Source organism: Aquarana catesbeiana, linkage group LG09 (genome assembly GCF_042186555.1).
Source record: "Aquarana catesbeiana isolate 2022-GZ linkage group LG09, ASM4218655v1, whole genome shotgun sequence".
NCBI lineage: Eukaryota > Metazoa > Chordata > Amphibia > Anura > Ranidae > Aquarana > Aquarana catesbeiana.
Window position 1 is genome coordinate 201,460,396 of NC_133332.1, and position 20,303 is coordinate 201,480,698.

Here is a 20,303-nt window from a genome sequence, read left to right on the forward strand (position 1 = left end):
ACACGCACACACACGGAAATGTTTTGATGTATATTGTTGTTCTTTTTTAACATTTGATATATGTTGGTTTGTTATATATAAAACCAAATAAAGTTTAAAAAAAAAAATGCCAACCACAATACACGCACATGTATTATCTGAGTCACAGACTCATTACTAGCATTTTTAAATAGCAGTCTTCTGGCATTAGGCTCTGGGCCGGAAGTGACATCACTTGGCTCCACTGTATGTCAGACAGAGGCATAAAACATAAGGCGGAACTAACTGATATATATGATATAACTGATAAAGTCAACAGTTCTGACTTCACAGCTGCAATATTGTGCTAGGACAGTGACTCAAAGTACTGGAGCAAAAGGTGGCCAGGCAACTAACAATATTAGCAGGCCAACAATTAAAATTATGGAGGATATGTGGGTACCCTTCCAAACAGGTCCTTCCAAGAACTGACAGCAAATCTATAGCAGCACATGTACAGAGTGGAATTTTCCACACAGGTGTGCAGCCACCACAACAATGGTGAAGAGGCACATAAAAATGCAATAGTCATAATTTTAGGGAGTGAAGTCCAAAAATAGTTCATTTCTAAAGAAATATCTCGATCCAGTGGTGTGCATGTCTGCAGCGGCTCTTGTCTGTGTTTCTCATTTCAAAAAGGCTCCCGCTGCTGTCAATCAAATCCTGTGAGGGAGCAGGGGGCAAGGCAGAGCCGTGCTGTGTGTGTCTTTGGATGCACACAGCTCCGCCCATGAGCAAGCCCGCAGGTGTGCCACCAAAGCTAGCAGGAGGAGCCAAGAGCGTCGGCAGGGGACCCCAGCAGGCAAGGGGCCCCAGGTTCAGGGCCTCTCTGTGCAAAACTATTACACAGAGCAGGTTAGGATTAAGGTTTGTGATTTTACAAAAAAAATCTTTACAACCTCTTTAAAGTAATTTTTAGCAAACAAATGCAGGATTTTAACATGTGTACAAAAAAATTAAAACACTGCCCCAGTAGACAAGCAGTTAATCTATTTATATGTAGGTCACTTAACACTCACATGTCGGGGATCATGGGGGCTGAGAGAGTCGAGATGCCTCTGCAGTTCTTCAAGCTCTGTGTATTTCTTATCCATCTTCCTCCGCTGGTGATCCATCTGCCTCTCCAGTTCCTGCGCTTCCTGACGCAGCTCATTCAGCAACTGAATTTTATGGCTTAGCTGCTGACGAAGTTTCTCCTTTTCGGTCTCCAAGATCTAAATGGAAATTCACACTTTATTTACTTTTTTTTATTAAGGAAAAAAGGAACAACATATCCACAGAATGAAGTTTGGTTTCTGTTTAGTACAAGTACCACACACATTTTATGCCATATGCTGTATACAAGTACAGTACTGTGCAAAAAACGTAGGCAGATGTGAAGAAATCATATTAAAGTAAGAATGATTTCCAAAATGTACATTTTAATTTTTATTTTATTTTTTTATCAATTTACAAAATGCAAAGCGAGTGCACAGAAGAAAAATTTAAACCCAATCAATATTTGGTGTGACTACCCTTTGGCTTCAAACCAGCATGATTTCTTACACTTGCACGCTTTGTAGACTTGCACAAAGTCAGGGATTTTGAAGGATTAGAGGGGGGTACGATTAACCATTTATACCAATTAAATCAGGAGCTAATGATCATCAATCTCATAGGTACAAGTATAAGGCTGACCGCAGGTCAGCCTGTTTTTGTAGGCGGAGTCAGGCTGCATAAAGCCCGCCTCTGCCTCTGTCCTTCGTGGTCGTAGGCGCTCGTACCCCACCCACCCATTCCCTTTTCTTTATTTCAATTGATTTCTTTCTCTTTTCATACTTGGGTATGCCCCCTTTTAGGCATACTGACCACGGCACACCTCAGGTCAATGTTTTTGTTTTGGTTTTTTGTTTAACTCTTCACTATCACAGGTTGACTCCGAGTACAATGAAACACAGTCATTAACTGAAACAGAAAAGGCTGTGTAGCTTAAAACTGCACGAGGAACAGCCATATTCTGCTACTAAAGTGAGGTTGTGGAAGACTGTTTCATGTCACAGGTCATACACCATGGTAAGACTGAGCACAGCAACAAAACACAAGGTAGTTATACTGCATCAGCAAGGTCTCTCCCAGGCAAAGATTTCAAAGCAAACTGGGGTTTCAAAATGTGCGGTTTAAGTTCTTTACAAGAATTACAAAGAAATGGGCAATGTTGAAGACCGTAGGCGCAGTGGTCGGCCAAGGTTAACCTAATGCAGCAGATGAAAGACATATCATGCAGGGGCTTATCATGAAATCAGTGGGCCCGTGTGCAAGATCAAAAGTGGGCCCTAGACATTGAGGAAAAGTAAAATGCGGTGCGCAAAGCGAAAGGTGGACATGTTTTAAATAGCGATAAATATTGGGCGTGGCTTAAAGGGGTGTGGTTAAATAGAGTCTGACTTACATGGAGATGACTTGCATAGTGCAGAATGTGGTAATGTTAAATAGGGAATGTACAGTATGGCGGTGGGTAGTATGTGCAGGAGAGGGGTGTGGAGTGTTTGGCGGTGAGCAGGGAGAGGAGTGTCCCAATCCCGGCACTCTAAGGCAGGATTGGGACATGTGTATGCATGTATGTGTGTATACATGCATGTGTATGTGTTTATGAGAATGTGTGTGTGTATGAGTGTGTATGTATATGTGAGTGTTAGTCCGGTCACATGGAAAATGAGTTGTGTGCAGCTGAGTCATGGACAGAGCAGTCATGTGACCCTATGCAGATTGTAATGTGTGCAGACAAACAGATCTTCCCCATCATCTCACTGACCAGATCCCTGGACTCATGCAGATGGATCCTCCCCATCCCTGGACTCCTCATACAGACTTCACCACCAGCACCCTGAGCAGCCTCTGCATTGCCAGGGTGTAAACACAGGACATCGGGGAGGGGGGGCTGTCCCTGCCAGTCAACCCAGCAGCCTGTGGCTCATTGGTTTCCAGACCAACCAGAGGGCAGAGGGACAGTTGGGAGGCAGGATCACAGGAGGTGTGCAAGAGGGGGGCAGTGTTAAAGGAGAGCGGCAGCGTGACAGGAGAGGAGGGGGGCGCAGCGAGACAGGAGTGGAGGGGGACGCAGCGAGACAGGAGGGGGACGCAGCGAGAGAGGAGGGGAGGGGGACCCAGCGAGACAGGAGGGGAGGGGGACGCAGCGAGACAGGAGAGGAGGGGGACGCAGCGAGACAGGAGGGGAGAGGGCGCAGCGAGACAGGAGGGGAGAGGGCGCAGCGAGACAGGAGGGGAGCGCAGCGAGACAGGAGGGGAGGGGAGCGCAGCGAGACAGGAGGGGAGGGGAGCGCAGCGAGACAGGAGGGGAGGGGGGCGCAACGAGACAGGAGAGGAGGGGGACGCAGCGAGACAGGAGAGGAGGGGGACGCAACGAGACAGGAGAGGAGGGGGACGCAGCGAGACAGGAGAGGAGGGGGACGCAGCGAGACAGGAGAGGAGGGGGACGCAGCGAGACAGGAAAGGAGGGGGACGCAGCGAGACAGGATAGGAGGGGGAGCCCAGACAGGAGGCTGCAGAATGTGTGTACTGCAAATTTATGAAGCGGAGAGAAGACAGAAGATGAAAAGATAAAATAAACAGGAGGATCGGTGCTGACTTACTACATGGTTTTGTAGGGAAGACAGAGAGGTGTACAGGGAGGGTGGAGGTGAGATGAGTCGGACGAAGTGAGAGTGAATAATAGTTGCAAGTAGGAAAGATAAGGAAGAGTTTGGGCTGCTGGAACGGAGGAGTTGGGGAATAAGTACATTGTGCCATGAGGCCGAGGAAGGATGACAGTCTGACTGTTCAGTGAGGCGAATACCGAAGTTCCCAGTGCACCCTTCTCAATAATGATCAAGCCCACTCCCAGAGCAGGTGCTCCTTCTGTCCATGCTTTGTCCTTGCCCTGGCAACATCCTGCCACTTCAAAGGATGCACCCTGTGCCCTCTACTCACCTCCGATGCTCCACCCCCTCCTCTTCCTTACTGCCTCCTGTCTGACCCCGCTCTGTCCAGGACTCTGCAGGAATCATCCAGCCATCCACCTGTGGGCTGGGCTCGCCGCTTCTACTTGGTGATGAAGTGCTCCAATCCGATCTTCTCTCTGGGACCGGCCTCCCCTCTGCTCGCTGTGCCGTTAGTCGGGTGTACTGGGGATCCCTCTACACAAGTGTTGATGCATGGCACTGCTCCCCTAAGGCATCCAAGGGTGCTGTGTATGTCAAAGCACAGTGCCCCCCCCCCCCCTTTCGGGGGATCATGTGCAGTGAACACCCTGCACCCATGGATGATACGCCACTGACATCATGCTTACTTCCCTTCCACATTGGAAGATTTCCAGCAGTGCCATCAGCACAGAACTAGCAGAAACTTGTAGGACCCAGGTACACCCATCCTGTCAGCAGAAGTCTGGCCAGAAGTGGTCTTCATGGAAGAATTGTGGGCAAAAAGCCATACCTCAGACGTTGAAACAAGGCTAAGCGACTCAACTGTGCACAAAAACATAGGAACTGGGTGCAGAAAAATTGCAGCAGATGCTCAGGACTGATGAGTCAAAAATCTGAAATATTTGACTGTAGGAAGAGGCAGTTTGTTCACTGAAAGGCTGGACAGCGGGAAATAATGAGTGTCTGCAGGCAACAGTGAAGCATGGTGGCGGTTTCTTGCAAGTTTGGGGCTGCATTTCTGCAACTTTAAGATTTAGTGAGGATCAATGGTGCGCGCAATGCTGAGAAATGCGGGCAGATATTTATCCATCATATCATACCATCAGGAACGCCTGTGATTGGCCCCAAATTTACTTTGACCTGTCTTCAGCGTAAAGAAGAACAAGAGTCTTGGAAGTGATGGTTTGGCCGCCATAGAGCCCTGATCTCAAACATCCCCGAGTTTGTCTGGGATTACATGAATAGACAGAAGGATTTGAGGCAGCCTACATCCACAGAAGTTCGTTCTCCAAGACGTTTGGAACAACCTACCTGCAGAGTGCCTTCAAAAACTGCAGTTGTACATAGAAGAAATGGTGCTCTTTTGACAGGAAATGGTGGTCACACCAAATATAGATTTGTTTTGGATTTCTCTTCTGTTCATTTACTCTCCATTTTGTGAATTGATAAAAACAAACTATTAACGCTTCTATTTCTGATAGCTTTCTAAATTTACAGCATTTTTTAACACCTGCCAAAACATTTTGCACAGCAGTATAAAATGAATGGTCCACTCAAAAAAATCAAACCCATAATAATAATAATAATTTACCAACATAGCCCAAACATGTTAACACCTACTAACCTTAATCATACAGGACCCAGGACATGTATTCTTAGAGCATGGGATGTTCCCAAGAAATAATTGAGGGGTGAAGAACAAGCCAGCTTAACAGCTGCAACAGGCGCACGGGAAGAAAACAACAAGGCCAATGGGACCAAAACAGACTATTAACAGTAGAAACACCTCGCTGCAGGAGCAAATGCAGAGACTAAACAGCAGCCCAGCAAGCCAAAAGTTTGGGAGAAGAGAGCAACAACATAGAAAAACAGAACTGCCAACAGACCTACAAAAAGTACAAGGCTAAAAAATTTGAAAGCACTCAAAGAATAGCTTGAAGCACCTTTTGGCTGAAGCTCACATATCTAAGCCTGAACAGCCCCCTGGTAAAACTTGAACACGTGAACAGAGGACCAGGTGGCGCTCTTGCAAGTCTCGGAAATAAATACTTGCTGAAAAGCCCAAGAAACGCAAACAGCCCTCATGGAATGAGCTCTGATGGAGAAGGGAGGAACTCTTCCCTTTAAAGGCAGAGGCCCTGAAAATAAGTTGTCTGATCCACCTGGCAATAGTGGAGCAGGAAGCAGGAGGAACTGGTACAAGCAAAACAAAAGCTGCTCATAGATTATTTGAATCTTAGGCGGTTCAGCTGAGATTTGAACCATGTATAGAGAGGCTCATTGTACCCAAGTTAATCGATCGATCAATTTGGGTACAAACAGCCTGTCATATTTTTCATGCGATTATAGCCGCTAGCAATAATCACTGTGTGTGCTCTCAGCAGGGATGGCTCCTAGGATAACACAATAGCTCAGCGTGAGGGATTCCCCAATCAACACTGACTATGTTGATGGGGGAACTGAGCAATTGGCTTTCCTGCAATCCTGAGGGCTTTAACCGTCTGTCATCGCACCATGCAAAGTAAGACTTCTAAGTGCGAGGGTAAATCCTACAGGTGTATTTTCTTGCTCTTAGTAAGGAGAGAAAAACAGAATCACAAATACCCCTATCCTTTAGGACATGGGTTTCAACAGTAAGGCCACAAAGCCAGCGACTGAGAAACAGGATGGAACTGGGGGCCTTGGGCCAGTAAGTCTGATTGGTTTGGGAAAGCCCAAGGCTCATGTGCCAGAAGTCTGATTATATGTGTGCCAAAGTACTACTGGGTCAATTTGGTGGGATGAAAATCGCCAGAACCCTTACCTTCTCTAACTTACGCGGCAGATGAGGGAGGATCCTAATCAAAAGGAAGGGCATAAACCAGTTAGAATTGAGTCCAAGGAGTCACCACAGCATCTGGTGTGTATGCTATAGAACTCCTGGTCCTAGCCATACATTTTTTTCAGCTTGTTGTTGAACTTAGAGGCCAGGATGTCCTCAATGGGTTTTCCTCCAGCTTGACTTCTGGTGTCCCTCTGATGGTCTATGTAGGCCACTGCTGTGAAATGAGGTTCACGGTTATAAGATAATCCCATGGCTCTCAGTTCCAGAATGTTGATCGGGAGTTTCGATTCCTCTAGGGACCCTGGATAGTTACAGAGTTGTAAACTCTTTCACAGCCTGTTAAGCCTGGTATCTCTTGTGCCCTTCCAGGACATGTGAAAGAACAATTTTCCCAATTTCAGGGCAGAACTGGAGAACCACCATGCTAGAGAGATTTGTCTGACTGCATAGTAGCAAGGAAAGATTTTCTAGTAGCTTTACAACCTTTGACATGTTTTATTTACTTGCCACTGGAGAAATGTTTCCATCTAGGTGGAGATCTGCCCAACAAAGACAGCATTAAAATCTTACAGAGATGGCAGCCTCTTGCTTTCTTAAAAATCTCACAGAGGCACAAACTCTTCCCAGCTCCACCCAAAACTACAAAGCAGCGGGGTTGCACTCAAATTTTTAACTTAATCTTACCCCCTTCAGTTAATTGCATAGATGTTGAAATGCCGCACAAAACTTTTTTTTATCGCTGCAATTACCTTTATATTGTACTTTATTGTGGTACTTCCTGTTTCTCCTCCCATGGGAGTAGGCGTGTTTATTGCCTTTCCCCCGGCGCCGCACTGTCTCCTGGGAGCTTAGTGTCAGGCTTCCCGAGATTCAGTGCGGAAACAATGATCATGCGCGTGAACAAGCTGTGAATGAACAGCATTCACTGCATCCAGGAAATCAATGCTTGTGGGCTTTACATGCCCACAAGCAAGATGGAAACAGCCAGCATCACATTTTTTAAGTTATTCTTTAGTACGAAAACAGACAGAGGCGGAAATATTACACCCAAACTGTGAGTATTATTTTGGGATTAGAAAAGTGTCTCAATGACCTAAAAAAAAAAAAAAAGATTGGTCGCCGGACTCCCGCTTTAAATATTTGTTTACATGTACACTGGCCACCCCTAAACTTAACTCTCCTGGCAGCAGAAAAACAAAGGCTTCACGTACACTACAGCTTCTAAACTTGAAGTTTAGGAGCTTTTGGTGTTTTTTTTTCCAAAGTTCCTAAAAACGCAACTCCATAAAGCCTATGTGTTCATGTACACATAGGCTTTTAGGATTGTTTAGGAGCTGCTGTGGTTAGGGGAGGTTCAACCTCCGTCTCCTGAACGCAAAAGAATCGTGTTCAGGATAGGAATGTTTTGACCGTCGGCCGCAAAACGTGGTAAAATCACAGCACAATTTTGCCACATTTTGCGTTTTCCCGTGGCCGGCGGTCATAATAGGCTACTATTTGTACATGGAGCCTAAGGCTTCTTGCTGCTGAACAGGAAATTTTAGCCTCCTTTATAGGTCTGATAGATGACTTCAGCTTATTTACAGATTTCATAATACCAGCTCCAGCCAAAACTTTCTATATTCCCTCGTTTTTTGATGGAGTATGGAATGGTTATTAGGGGTCAAGCGATATAGTTTTTTCAGGGCCGATACCAAGTTCCCAGGCTGCCTTTCAGGCTGATAGCCGATTTTCTGTACATAATTGTCACCTGCCACCAGATGCATGTCACTTGCCACTGTCACCAATATGCAGCTTGCCACTGTCATCTGCCACCCATACACTACTTATATACTACTTCTGACAGCCTCTTCTCAGCAGCGTCCGAACAGGTAAACTTCCACATGCAGGCGGGCGGGCGGTGAGAGATGACATAACTCTCTCTGCTCACTTGTGGCTGCAGCTCTGTCAAGAGTTCAGCCTTCACAGTCCTGCTGCAAGGACGGAACATCGGTGATGCAAGGCAGGCAATGAAAGATGATCTCTGCTGCCCTCCGCACTGCTGACAGAGATTGTCAGAGACTGCAGCAAGCACCACGTGGGGACAGGGGGAGGAGGTCTGACCAATATCAGAATGTTTCTGACCAATACTTTAAAAAATGTGAATATCAGCCCCCAATAAATCGGCCACACCGATAATCGGTTGACCCCTAGGTTACATTATTTTTAAGGTTTTTATTTTGAAGAAATAGCAGAAGCCAGCACACCAGGTGACATTGAAAAGTTTTATGGAAGACTCATATCAACACTAGGATTTTGATTTTATACAGTACAGAAGACAGGCTCTTTAAACACCATCACGGGGTTATAAACAGCCACCTTCAGATGCCTGAACACTGGTAAAATAGAAGGCTGCAGGGACATCTCTCTATATAACTCTTCCCAATCCCAGCTAGCTTAAGTTTTGTAGCTAGCAAGAGAAAGAGAGAGAGATAGAGAGATAGAAAGATTGCCAAAACCGAGGGTAGGGACCTTGTCCTGTATTGTACTTCAAGAAACTGATTTTACTGGCAAGTCAAAAATCCTATTTTCCTAGTTGTACTGTATGAGACACAGGCTCTCGAACCTAGATTCACGCTTGTGGAGATCAGGAATGCTCCCAAAATCAGCCACGTTCCTGACCCACGGGCAAAACGCACTTTATCACATGTGTGGGGGTACCATTAATTCTTAATGGCAGCCCCAATCATTAGAAAATGCAGCATTCTTTCCCAGGTGCCAAATCACAAGGTGCTGTGGCAAAACAAAAAGGAGGCATGACTTCTTTCCCTGCATGTCTGTGGGTAGGGAAGCCAAAATAAATGAATGGGCTGCTTACCTGCAGAACGCAGGTCAATTAAGTGTGAAGCAAGGCTTAAAGTGGTTGCAAACCTCAGACATGAAATATAAACAAAGCATATCCCTCTATAGCGTGTACTTGTCTCAATTAAGAGCACTAAATGTTATTTTCTGTCCGCATGAATCACTTCTGACAAGTTTTCCTGACATCAAGAGAAAAAACGTGACAGGGAGAGATTTCCAGCAGACTGACAGCCTCAGGTCTGTTCCTGTGTGCAGTGTGAAGGGGGTGTGTCCCTTCCCTCCAATGAATTCTCAGGGCTCTCCTCACTGAACCCTGCAGAGTGTAACTAAGGCTCTTCCCCTCTTTTTTCTGTACTCTCACACAAGCTTTAAAAAAAAACTGGACTTTGAACAGGTGTAGAGAAGGGATGACTGCAGATAAAACAGGTACAACTTATGTAGCAGGATTTGTTTCATCTCTGTGTATCACCTCAGGCCAGTCACCTCAGAACACGGATAAAATTCTGTTCCTCAAAAACCATACAAATGCAACAATTTGATCTAAAAATATATGAACTTAATTTCTATTTCCTTTATAGTAATAATTTAGAAGCTGTATTTAGTAACAAATTTGATAGTTATGTCACAGGGCCTATTGGGTGAATTACGAGAATTTACAGTCAATCATTGTGGTGATTTTGTGGTGAGTTTTGTATTTAGTATACAGCTATGGTAACCATTCTAATATATTTTGTTTTTAGTGTGTTTAATAAAATGTTTTTTTCTAACAATTACATCAGTGCCTTAAAAGTCCACCTAGGGGATTTTCCTTTTTTGTCTAGCTAACTTGGATATGGCACTCTATAGGGACATCTTCACCGATATAACCATTGATTATAAGCAGAGAGCAGCATTTCCACTCCTAATCACAGCAACATAATCTGCTGCGCGGTTGAGATAATTTGCAATAGTCACTAGCGCAACTTATCTCAGTTTCATAAACAGACACCTTACTAGCAGGATCACTAGATGAAAATAAAGGAATTAAAGCCCGAAAAAGAAAACAAATACATCAACCACATTGAAGGATTGGTAAACTGCAATATAACAAACAAACAAAAAAAAACAAACAAAAGTCCCTTTCTTTTATTTATACAAAAAACTTTAAAATAAGATTTTTCCCAATCTGCGCCACTCCCCCTACAACCCTCCCTCTCTAATTTTCACCTAACCCCCCCGCCTCACCACTGCATTTTTTCTTCCTTTCCCAGGTGATTTTTCCTCTTAAGATCTTATACCTTCTGACATCTTCTGCCAATAGCTATCCGAGGTTTTGTATCTTACCCACCCATTCCAGACAGAAGTACATTTATCTAGTTGCCCTTTATCTTTAAAACAAAGTAATTCCATTTTGTGATAGTGCTCCACTTGGTTAAACCATTCTCTTATATCTGGACTTTCACTCTTTAACCAATTTTTTGGGATCAATCCCTTTGCAGCGTTTAGTAGTTTTGGCGTTACTTTTTTCATGTATTGCTTTTTGGGAGAGTTGGCGTCGTGGAACAGACAAGTCAGTCTATTATTTTCTATCTTCTCTCCCGTTTTCTCCTTTACACATATAATTACTTCTTGCCAGAATACACTGATTTTCGAACAATCCCACCATATGTGTATCACTGTGGCTTTTTTTCCACAATTTCTCCAACATAATGGTGATCTTTCCTGGTTAATTCTATGGAGTCTCTCCGGAGTCATGTACCACCTAACTAGAAATTTATAGTTCATCTCGATGGTGTTTACATCCCATGCTTGGTTATATTCTCCTGCAATCATTTTCTCAATTTGTTGCTTTTCCAAATTTGTTTCCAATTCTTTTTCCCATTTTTCTATGAAGGAAGGCCTTTTTTGTCCTTCAAGGTCCGACAGGAACTCATAGACTTTTGAGATGCCTCTCTTCAATGGCATTGGTGTCACACAGAGTTTTTCCAACCAATTTAATTCTTCTCTAAACGTGTGCGGTGATGTAGTGACTGAGTGCTTTAATTGAAAATATTCCCATTCACGTAGTTTCCCACCAAATTTAATCTCTAATTCTTGTGCAGATTCCATCTTCCCTTTCCTAATGATATCTTTGATTTGTGGGTTCTTTATTCTAAGTCTTCGAAATATATCCTCACCCGGTGTGAAAAAATTTGTTCCTGTGAGGGCAATTAACGGTGAATTGTGTACCAACGGTTAATTGTGTACCTTTCTAGATGCCCATTTATACACAATTTACACAATCATTAAAATACAAACTTTTTGAAGCTTTAAAAGCGCTCAAAAAAAATAGAACCTTTTACAAAGACGAGCTAATAAACACCAACATAAAACAATGCTACACAGTATATCGTAGTTGCTCCTCCCCTCTTTTATGAACTTATTCCCACTTTCATTGTGTAAAACTTGAAGAAAACTTGAATTAAGAAGATTTTGATAAGGGGGAGCTCCAACGATTTAACACTCACAATGCTTTTCGTAGGTACTACGTTAAGAGCTTCCTCAGGTGCTGCTAAACTCAAATTATTATTGATTTCAACACTAAAGCTTTACCCTTAAATAATTTGATTCTGAGTTTAGTTATGCTTTACCAAATGTGCAAAAAGAGGTCAAGGTGGTAGCCTTGCAAATCTGAGAAACAGATACCGGATGCTGAAAAAGACCAAGAAGCATCAACATGTCTGGTAGAGTGACAATCAGGAATTCCCTCACTTTGGAGAGATTTTCTCTCACTTCCTATTTTGGCTATGGGACAGGACGTGAAGAGAAATTTCCTCAATAGGACACAGATGGTAAAAAAAACTTGACAGGGGTTATATCCAAAAATAAAAAAAAAGTTTTGCCTTTAGTTCTACTTTAAGGTCCCAAAAGGGACACAGGAAAGTGCATAGGGGAAAAGATGTGTGGTACACCATGAACAAGGTCTTAACTCGATAGTGATAGAAGTAAAACATTTCTGAAACAGAACGGCCAGGGCTGAGATTTGTCCTTTGTACTCGAGACTAGATACTGACCCACAGCTTGTACCACGCAAAAAAAAAAGGCCTTCCAGGTGCGATACAAGAATTAGCAAGAAGCTGATTTCCTAGCCTTAAAAAGGGTAGGGATGACAGAGTCAATATGCTCCTGTGTCTAAGGACCGTGGCTTCAAAACAGCCAAGCCATTAAAGCCAGCTACCAAGAAGCAGGATAGTATTTGCGCCAGTAGAGCCGGAAAATCAGGAAGGGCCCACTGATCATTTGCCAGGAGTCTCAGTATATCCAATTACCACATTCTCCTGGGCCAATTCAGAGCAATGAGAATCAGTAGACAAGCGGGAATTCAAGGGGCATAAAGGCATAGATAAAGCTGAACCGATTCCACATACCATGCATTGAAAAAACCCAAAGGTCCATGGTCCTGGCGACAAACCCATCTAGTTCATTGTTGAATCTGCACCAGAGCCATGATCCTGTAGTAAAGGGCTTTAAACATCTCTGGATGGAGAGCACATTCCTTCAGATCCAGGATGATTGTGAAAGTCCACCCTTCAATTTTCTATGTCTGGGATATGGACAGATGACCGGGCTAGAGCGTGCTGTTCTGCCTAAGAGTGGATGAAGTCCAATTCCTTTTGAGTGGCGCAATTTCTGGTGCCAACTGGATTCTCGTTGGGTGTCTTCGCAAGAGTACACTGTTGGAGACAACTGAATTCATCTGGAGTTGTATGTGGATATTAAGGTGTGTTTCTGTCAATGACTCCTCCTCTGATAAAGTCCCCTGCACTGAGAGAACATCCAGGACCTTTCTCCATCCTAACAGGCTGGCAACTGTTGTGAGAACCTTCCATGTTCTTGGAGGAAACGGCTTCCCTAACTAAAGCTCTGTGTTGGATCCACCACTCTAGGGAGAGCCTGGCTTTGAATGTCTGATGTATGGAATGGTTTAAGGACTGTATCGATTTATGCCATACTGCTAGAATAGTGAGTTGCAATGATCTGGAGTGAAACTGGGTATATGGAATAGCCATAAAGGATGCAACCACTAGACCAATGACCCTCATGCAGACACAAAGAGAGGGCTTCCCCTGGGCCTGAAGAGCATGGGTATGGGAGCAGAGTACAGAAGTTAATCCATTGTCTAAAATCAGGCCCAGGTACTCCAATCTGTGAGATGGGTCTAGCAACAACTTCTTCAGACTGAGGTTCCAAGTTAAGCTCTGAAGAGTCTGCTCTGTTTGTTGGATATTGGCTGGTTATTCTTTAGAAACCAATGGGAGATGCGTTTTTGATGCACTTTTGAAAAGTGCGCCAAAGATGCAGCATACTAAACTTTTAAAAAGGCACCACTCCCACTGTGCGCTGGAGTGAAGAGTCCCAAAGGATTTAAAGGGATACATTGTTCATGCATTTTTCTTCTGCTTTTTATACCCCCAAAGCACACCAAATCCAGATTAATGTGAAAGGGTCCATACAGAGGTTTATCACGACATCCACTGCACTCTGTTACACAGTGTCAAAAGGGAGTTTAACTCTTCTCTAAAAAAGAAATGTTTTGGTTGAAGTAGGGCTTTAAAGGAAAACATAAAGTAGATCACATCTTTAAAAGGAGGCACAAGCAACAATGTAAACCTGACAAGTCTGGTCAGTCAACTCTTCAAGGCGGCACAGCACTCCCTGCAAGTGACAGAACCTTCTCTTCAAACCACCCAACTTCAGATCACACACACACACGTACTGGAATAATCTTTCCATTTTCCTTCAAAGAAAGGCAATGATATTACAAGTAAAATACATATAAAGACAAGGCAACAAAGCAGTTTCTGTGACTCACTCACCTTTCGCTGAGCCACAGCATCCTCCAGTTCTTTCAGTTCCTCAGTTGCCTTTAGGATCTGCTGCTCTGAGTTTACTATTTCCTGTTGCAGTTCGGACAACTTTACTTGTGCTGAAAAAACACAAAAATAAAATGTTATACCAAAATTATATTCAAACGTAGGAAGGGCAGATACTCAAATTATACCACATTGGACCAGTCTTTTAAGGGAGAGAGGTAACTAGTTTGAAGCCAACAATGCCTTAGGCCACTCTCACACTGAGGCGTTTCACCAGCGTTTTTGTGCTAAAAATAGCACCTGTAAACTGCCTCTTCTGCAGTACACCGCTCCTCCACCGCCCCTGCCCACTGAAATGAATGGGCGCCACTTTCAAGGCACTTTGAAAGCAGCGCTAAGCGGGCACTTTTAAACCCCTTTTTAACCCCTTCTGGGGGGTTAAAAGCATCCCGCTAGCAGCGCCAAAGCGCCGCTATAACAGAGGTAAAGCGCTGCTGAAACCAGCGGCGCTTTATCGCTAAGGGACCCGCCGCTTCAGTGTGAAAGTGGCCTTAAAATGTTCAATGCAGAAGGTATGACATCACTGCCCTAAGGTTTTAGCAGCACTGTTGAGGCTGCACAGATTTGGGGGGGGGGGGGGTTATTGCACAGCCTTTCCCCATGCCTACTGTGTAAGCACTGCCCCATTTATTCCTATAGCCAGGTCCACATTTAAAGGGGAACCAGCCATATGAGTAAGGCTACTATGTGCAAGCACAGCAGGTTCAAGGCCTTCATTAAAAAGGCTAAGCGGTACCAAGTAGAGCCGCACAATAAATATTTCCAAAGCTGAAATGCAGACTGCTGAAAATTATTGAAAGGTTCACTCACTTCAACAAAATGAGAGAAACTGTGAACACTTTTCCAGTGCAGGTTAGACATACAATGACACCACTAATTGTTACAATAGGCTTGACATCTCTGTGTAGAATGTTACCTGTCTGTATATTCTTCTCTCTCTCATTCAGGTCTACATCAAGTGTTGTATGGATCCGGGCACGGATTTGCTGATTTTTAATCTGGTCATCTCCATCCACCTCAATCTTTCCCACTTGCATGTGTTGCGTGCGGTCAGGGATAAAACCCTCTTGAGCATACAGGTTCCTCTTATAGCGGGCTTTTCCAATGTAAGGACTTTCACCAGGAGTCTCCTCTGCATCCATTTCCTACAAGTGTACAGACATTCGCATATTGCACTTTTTAGCTACTGTGGCATCTAGAAGTAAAACTGAAAAGCTATGGGGGCCATGAAAAAGAAAACTGGGGACACTTTCACAATAAAATATTTCCTTGTATGCCCCTAGGGAGTGTATATTTTTATAAAAATAGGATTTTTTATAACAGCTTACCTGTAAAATCCTTTTCTTTTGAGGTACATCACGGGACACAGAGCCTCAGTAATTACTGATGGGTTATAGGGTATCACTAGGTGATTGGACACTGGTCACACCCTAGACAGGAAGTTCAACCCCCTATATAACCCCTCCCCTTCCTGGGGATGCCTCAGTTTTGTAGCAAAGCAATAGAACTGTATTAGAAGAGGGGCGGGACCTCTGTGTCCCGTGATGTACCTCAAAAGAAAAGGATTTTACAGGTAAGCTTTTATAAAAAATCCTATTTTCTTTCTCGTACATCATGGGACACAGAGCCTCAGTCATTACTGATGGGATGTCCCAGAGCATGCTATTTGAGGGGAGGGGACCACACAAAGTAGGGTGTAATCAGACCTGAGGACCTCGTACCGCTGCCTGCAGCACACTACGCCCAAAGGCGATATATTCATGCCTTCCCACATCCACCTGATAAAATCTGGTGAATGTATAGACTGAAGACCAGGTTGCGGTCTTGCAGATTTGAGCCATAGAGGCCCGGTGATGCACCGCCCAAGAAGCACTAATAGTCCTTGTAGAGTGTGCCTTGATTTGAAAAGGTGGAATTTTCTGTTTCAAACCGTAAGCTTAAATAATCATTTGTCAAATCTATTTTGAAATGGTAGACTTTGACGCTGCCTGTCCTCTATTGGGACCTTCTGGCAGTACGAACAAAACATCCGTTTTGCGAATTTGAGCAGTTGCTTCCAGATAGGCCTTGACTGCTCTTACTACATCCAAAGAATGTAGTGACCTTTCTTCCATAGAAAAGGGATCTGGAAAAAAGGAAGGTAGAATAATATCTTGGTTTAGATGAAAATCTGAAACCACTTTCGGTAGAAAGCTAGGATGAGGGCGCAATACCACTCTATCCTTGTGTATGATTAAATAAGGCTGTTTACAAGAAAGAGCTGCTCTGATGCTCTTCTAGTAGAAGAAATAGCTACCAGAAAAAATTTACTTTCTCGTAAACAAGACCAAGGGAATTTGACGTATTGGTTCAAAAGGCTGTTTCTGTAAAACTGACAGAACCAAATTCAAGTCCCAGGGGTTTTGGGGAGCTCTAACCGAAGGATTAAGACACGTTACCCCCTGTATAAAGCTTCGGACTAAAGAATGCGAAGCAAGCGGCCGTTGAAATAATACTGAGAAGGCCAAGACCTGGCCCTTGATGGTACTCAAGGCCAGCTTCATTTCTAATCCCATTTGTAGAAAGTCAAGAATTCTACTTATGACATACTTTCTGGAATGCCAAGCCCTGGATACACACTAGGAGATCTAAGCTTTCCAGACTCTTATGATAAATCATTCTGGAAGCTGGCTTTCTTGCATTGATTAAGATACAAATCACAGGACCTGAAAGCCCACGATTCTTCAGAACGTGGGTTTCAATAGCCAGACCCTCAAATTTAGCATTTGTAAGGCAGGATGGAACACTGGACCTTGGGATAGCAGGTCTGGACGTGACGGTAGGGTCCACGGGGGACCTACTGCCATCTTTACTATTTCTGCATACCAAGCTCTTCTGGGCCACCAGAAGTACCGACTTCCTTTCCTGCCTGATCCTGCGAAGAAGTCGTGGCAGTAGCAGAATAGGAGGAAATGTATAAATCTGGGAGACTGCCCAGATTAAGATCTGGTTTACTTCACCTTGGGCTGCACGACTCCTGGTGCTTCCCTGGTGATTGGTATAAGCCACTGCTGTGGCATTGTCGGACTGGATCCTGACAGGGCAACCCTGTAACCTAAGTGTCCAGGCCTTTAGGGCTAGATACGCCGCACAGATCTCTAGAATGTTGATGGGTAAGGTCCTTTCTGTCTTGGACCATTCCCCCTGGACAGTCGACTGTTCCAGGACTGCTCCCCAACCCGAAAGACTGGCATTTGTTGTTACCACTGTCCAGGCAACTGGAAAAAAGGGTTTTCCCTTTTGTAGATCTTCAGGTATCAACCACTAACTGAGGCTCTGACGCACTGTAGGAGACAGACGCATCAGGAAATCCAATGCCTGAACCTCCTTGTTCCAGGCAGACAGGATACTGTTTTGCAGCAGTCTCGAATGAAACTGAACATAGGGAACTGCTTCGAATGAAGCCACCATCTTCCCCAGTAGCCTCATACAAAGGTGAATAGAAGGATCTTTCTTTGCCCTGACTACCTGAATCAGTTCTTTTATGGTACTGATCTTTGCCTGGGGTAAAATACCCTCTTCTGGGCTGTATCTATGACCAGACCGAAATACTCTAGTCTTCTCACTGGTTTCAAAGAAGACTTCTCTGAGTTGAGGAGCCAACCTAGGTATTCCAGGTAGTTGACTGTGGTGACCAAGCTTTGGTCCACGCGGGCTACCGAGCAGTCTATCAAGAGTCGGTCGTCTAGGTATGCTATTACCGTTATACCTAGGCCCTTAATCTGGCCAGCGGAGGGGCCAAGATTTTGTGAACACCCGAGGTGCAGCAGCTAGCCTGAAAGGCAGAGCTATAAACTGAAAGTGGCATTTTTTCTACTTTGAAACGCAGGTACTTTTGATGAGCAGGGAAAATAGGTACATGCAGGTATGTGTCCTTGATGTCTATTGACGCCAGAAATTCTCCTTCTTGTAGGACTACCGATCGGATCGATTCCATGCGAAAGGATCGTATCTTTAGGAATCGGTTTAGATCCTTGAGATCTAAAATGGGTCTGACATCTCCATTTGGTTTTTGGAACCCTGAAAAGGTTTGAATAAAACCCCAATCCCTGCTCTTGCGTGGGAAACAACAACGATAACTTTTTTGCGACAATAGACTTCTTTTTCTCTGGGTCTCTGGGAACATTTGATCTGAGGAAACGAGGAGAGGGGAATTCTCGGAACTCTAGTTTGTAACCTAGAGTTAATGTGGACATCACCCATCTGTCCTGGAAATCCTCCTACCAGAGCCTTGAGAACTGTAGCAGTCTTCCCCCCACCCGAGCGAGCGGGGGCACTCCTTCATAAAGAGGCTTTAGCGTCTTGTCTAGTAGGCTTCCTCCCACAGGACTTCCTTTGTCCCTGGCTCGACTCTGAGATCTATTTCTTGAGCCTGACGGAGGAGGCCGTCGCGACTGCCTGGAGGCTGATGCTCCTGGCACTGGGGACACAGCCTGTTTAAAAGAGGGACGTATACCAAATCCTCTCCGAACAGCCTTGCACCATGAATGGGAAACCCAGCCAGAAGCTTCTTACATGGTGATTCAGCTGAAATTTTTCAACCATAAGATTCTACGCATATGTACCAACCCAAGCGCAAAGCGAAAGGTTTGGATGATAGAATCTCTGATTGCGTCAACAGCAAACACAAAACCGCTGGTAGGTTGGCAAACCCCCGGGCTAACTGTTCAGGTAAAACTTTGAGTACCTGTTTTAATATGGTCTCTCAAGTATTGACAGACTGATTGCTGCCACTGCAGCTCGAGCTATTAGGACCTTCTACCACTGAACCTGCCAAGAAGAAAACACTTTTCAAAAGGAATTCCAATTTCTTATCAGTTGGATCCCTAGGTATCTGAGCGTTGTCGACAAAATAAGCCAAACTTATTTACGGAGGAATGGCGGCATCAACTGCCGGTATACCCCCCATCTTAGTAAATTTTTCCTCCATAGGATAAAGTGTTGAAAAACTTTTTTAAGCGGAAAAAAAATGTTTATCTGGGTGATCCCACTCAGAATAAATAAGCTTTTTCAGTAACCATAAACAGAAAAGCATGTGTAGTTTGAGGAGGCTTCAGTGAACCCAAACTAAAGGAGGGTTCTTTAACTGACTCAGATACGGGTAACCTGAATGTGGAGTGGACCAACCCAGCAAGAATCTGTAGCAACACCTTCTCATCCTGAGAAGCTGAAGAGGGTCCCTCTCCACTTGATTCCTCACAAGAGGAATCATCAGTCCCATCCCGATCCTCTGAGAGGGATTCCTCTCCTTTTTCCCCAGAGTTCCTCAGCTTGAGGGTCCTGGGTAACAGAGGGAGACCTAGCGCATTTTCTTCCACCGAGTGAAGATGCGATTAAGGCCATTAATCTTTCCTCTAATCCATTAATGGTTGAGGAAAAAACCTCCTGCGCAATGTATACAGGGGCTGAAGTGCCAGAAGCAGATGCAGCCCCTGACCCCGATGGCTCTCCCTGGCCAGCCATCCCAGGTCCTTCAGGGGGGGAAGGTGTTGCAGAAGGGGGGTCCTCAGAGCCTGAGGGAGATCCCCTAGAGCCTCTGGTTTTCGGGGTATTTGTACCTCTTCTACCCATAGTGCAAAGCAACAAAAGGTGGAGGTACCACAAAAAACACTGACTGCTGAGCGATGTAGTACAGCAACTGCCGCTGCTACCAATGCCCAGTCTAGTGTTTCTAAGTAAATGCTGCCTGAGAGAATGCCTGTGTCCCACCTCACATGCGACTGTCAGCTCTGTGTCCCTTCATAGGCTGTGTGCACCTGAAAAAAGTGTGCCCTTTATAGCCTGTGTAGCCAGCGATGTGGGCGTTTAAACACGCCGGACGTCGTGTTAATGCTCTGCCCCCCCCTCCTCCGACCACATCTCCCGCCCCCCTCCTCGGGTTTTTCAAAAACGTGCGCTTTCCCGCGCGAGCCGAGGCTCTGATCCTCGGGACAAGCATGGAGGGGAGGCTGGGGTGGAGGAGAGAGAAGGGCCGGTAGATGAGGAACATGCCGAACAGTAGCGGCGGCGGCG

At 44.8% G+C, this 20,303-nt stretch overlaps 1 protein-coding gene across 1 annotated transcript in view; it reads right to left on the bottom strand.

Annotated features, from left to right (window-relative positions):
• CNTRL (centriolin) overlaps positions 1-20,303 on the bottom strand; it is a 185,198-nt gene that overhangs the window by 140,984 nt on the left and 23,911 nt on the right. The window contains exons 9-11 of the mRNA XM_073599547.1: positions 15,169-15,397; positions 14,196-14,305; positions 1,038-1,232 (exon numbers count right to left, since the gene is read on the bottom strand). Coding sequence (XP_073455648.1) covers positions 1,038-1,232; positions 14,196-14,305; positions 15,169-15,397 — 534 coding nt within the window. The remainder of the gene's footprint in view (positions 1-1,037; positions 1,233-14,195; positions 14,306-15,168; positions 15,398-20,303) is intronic.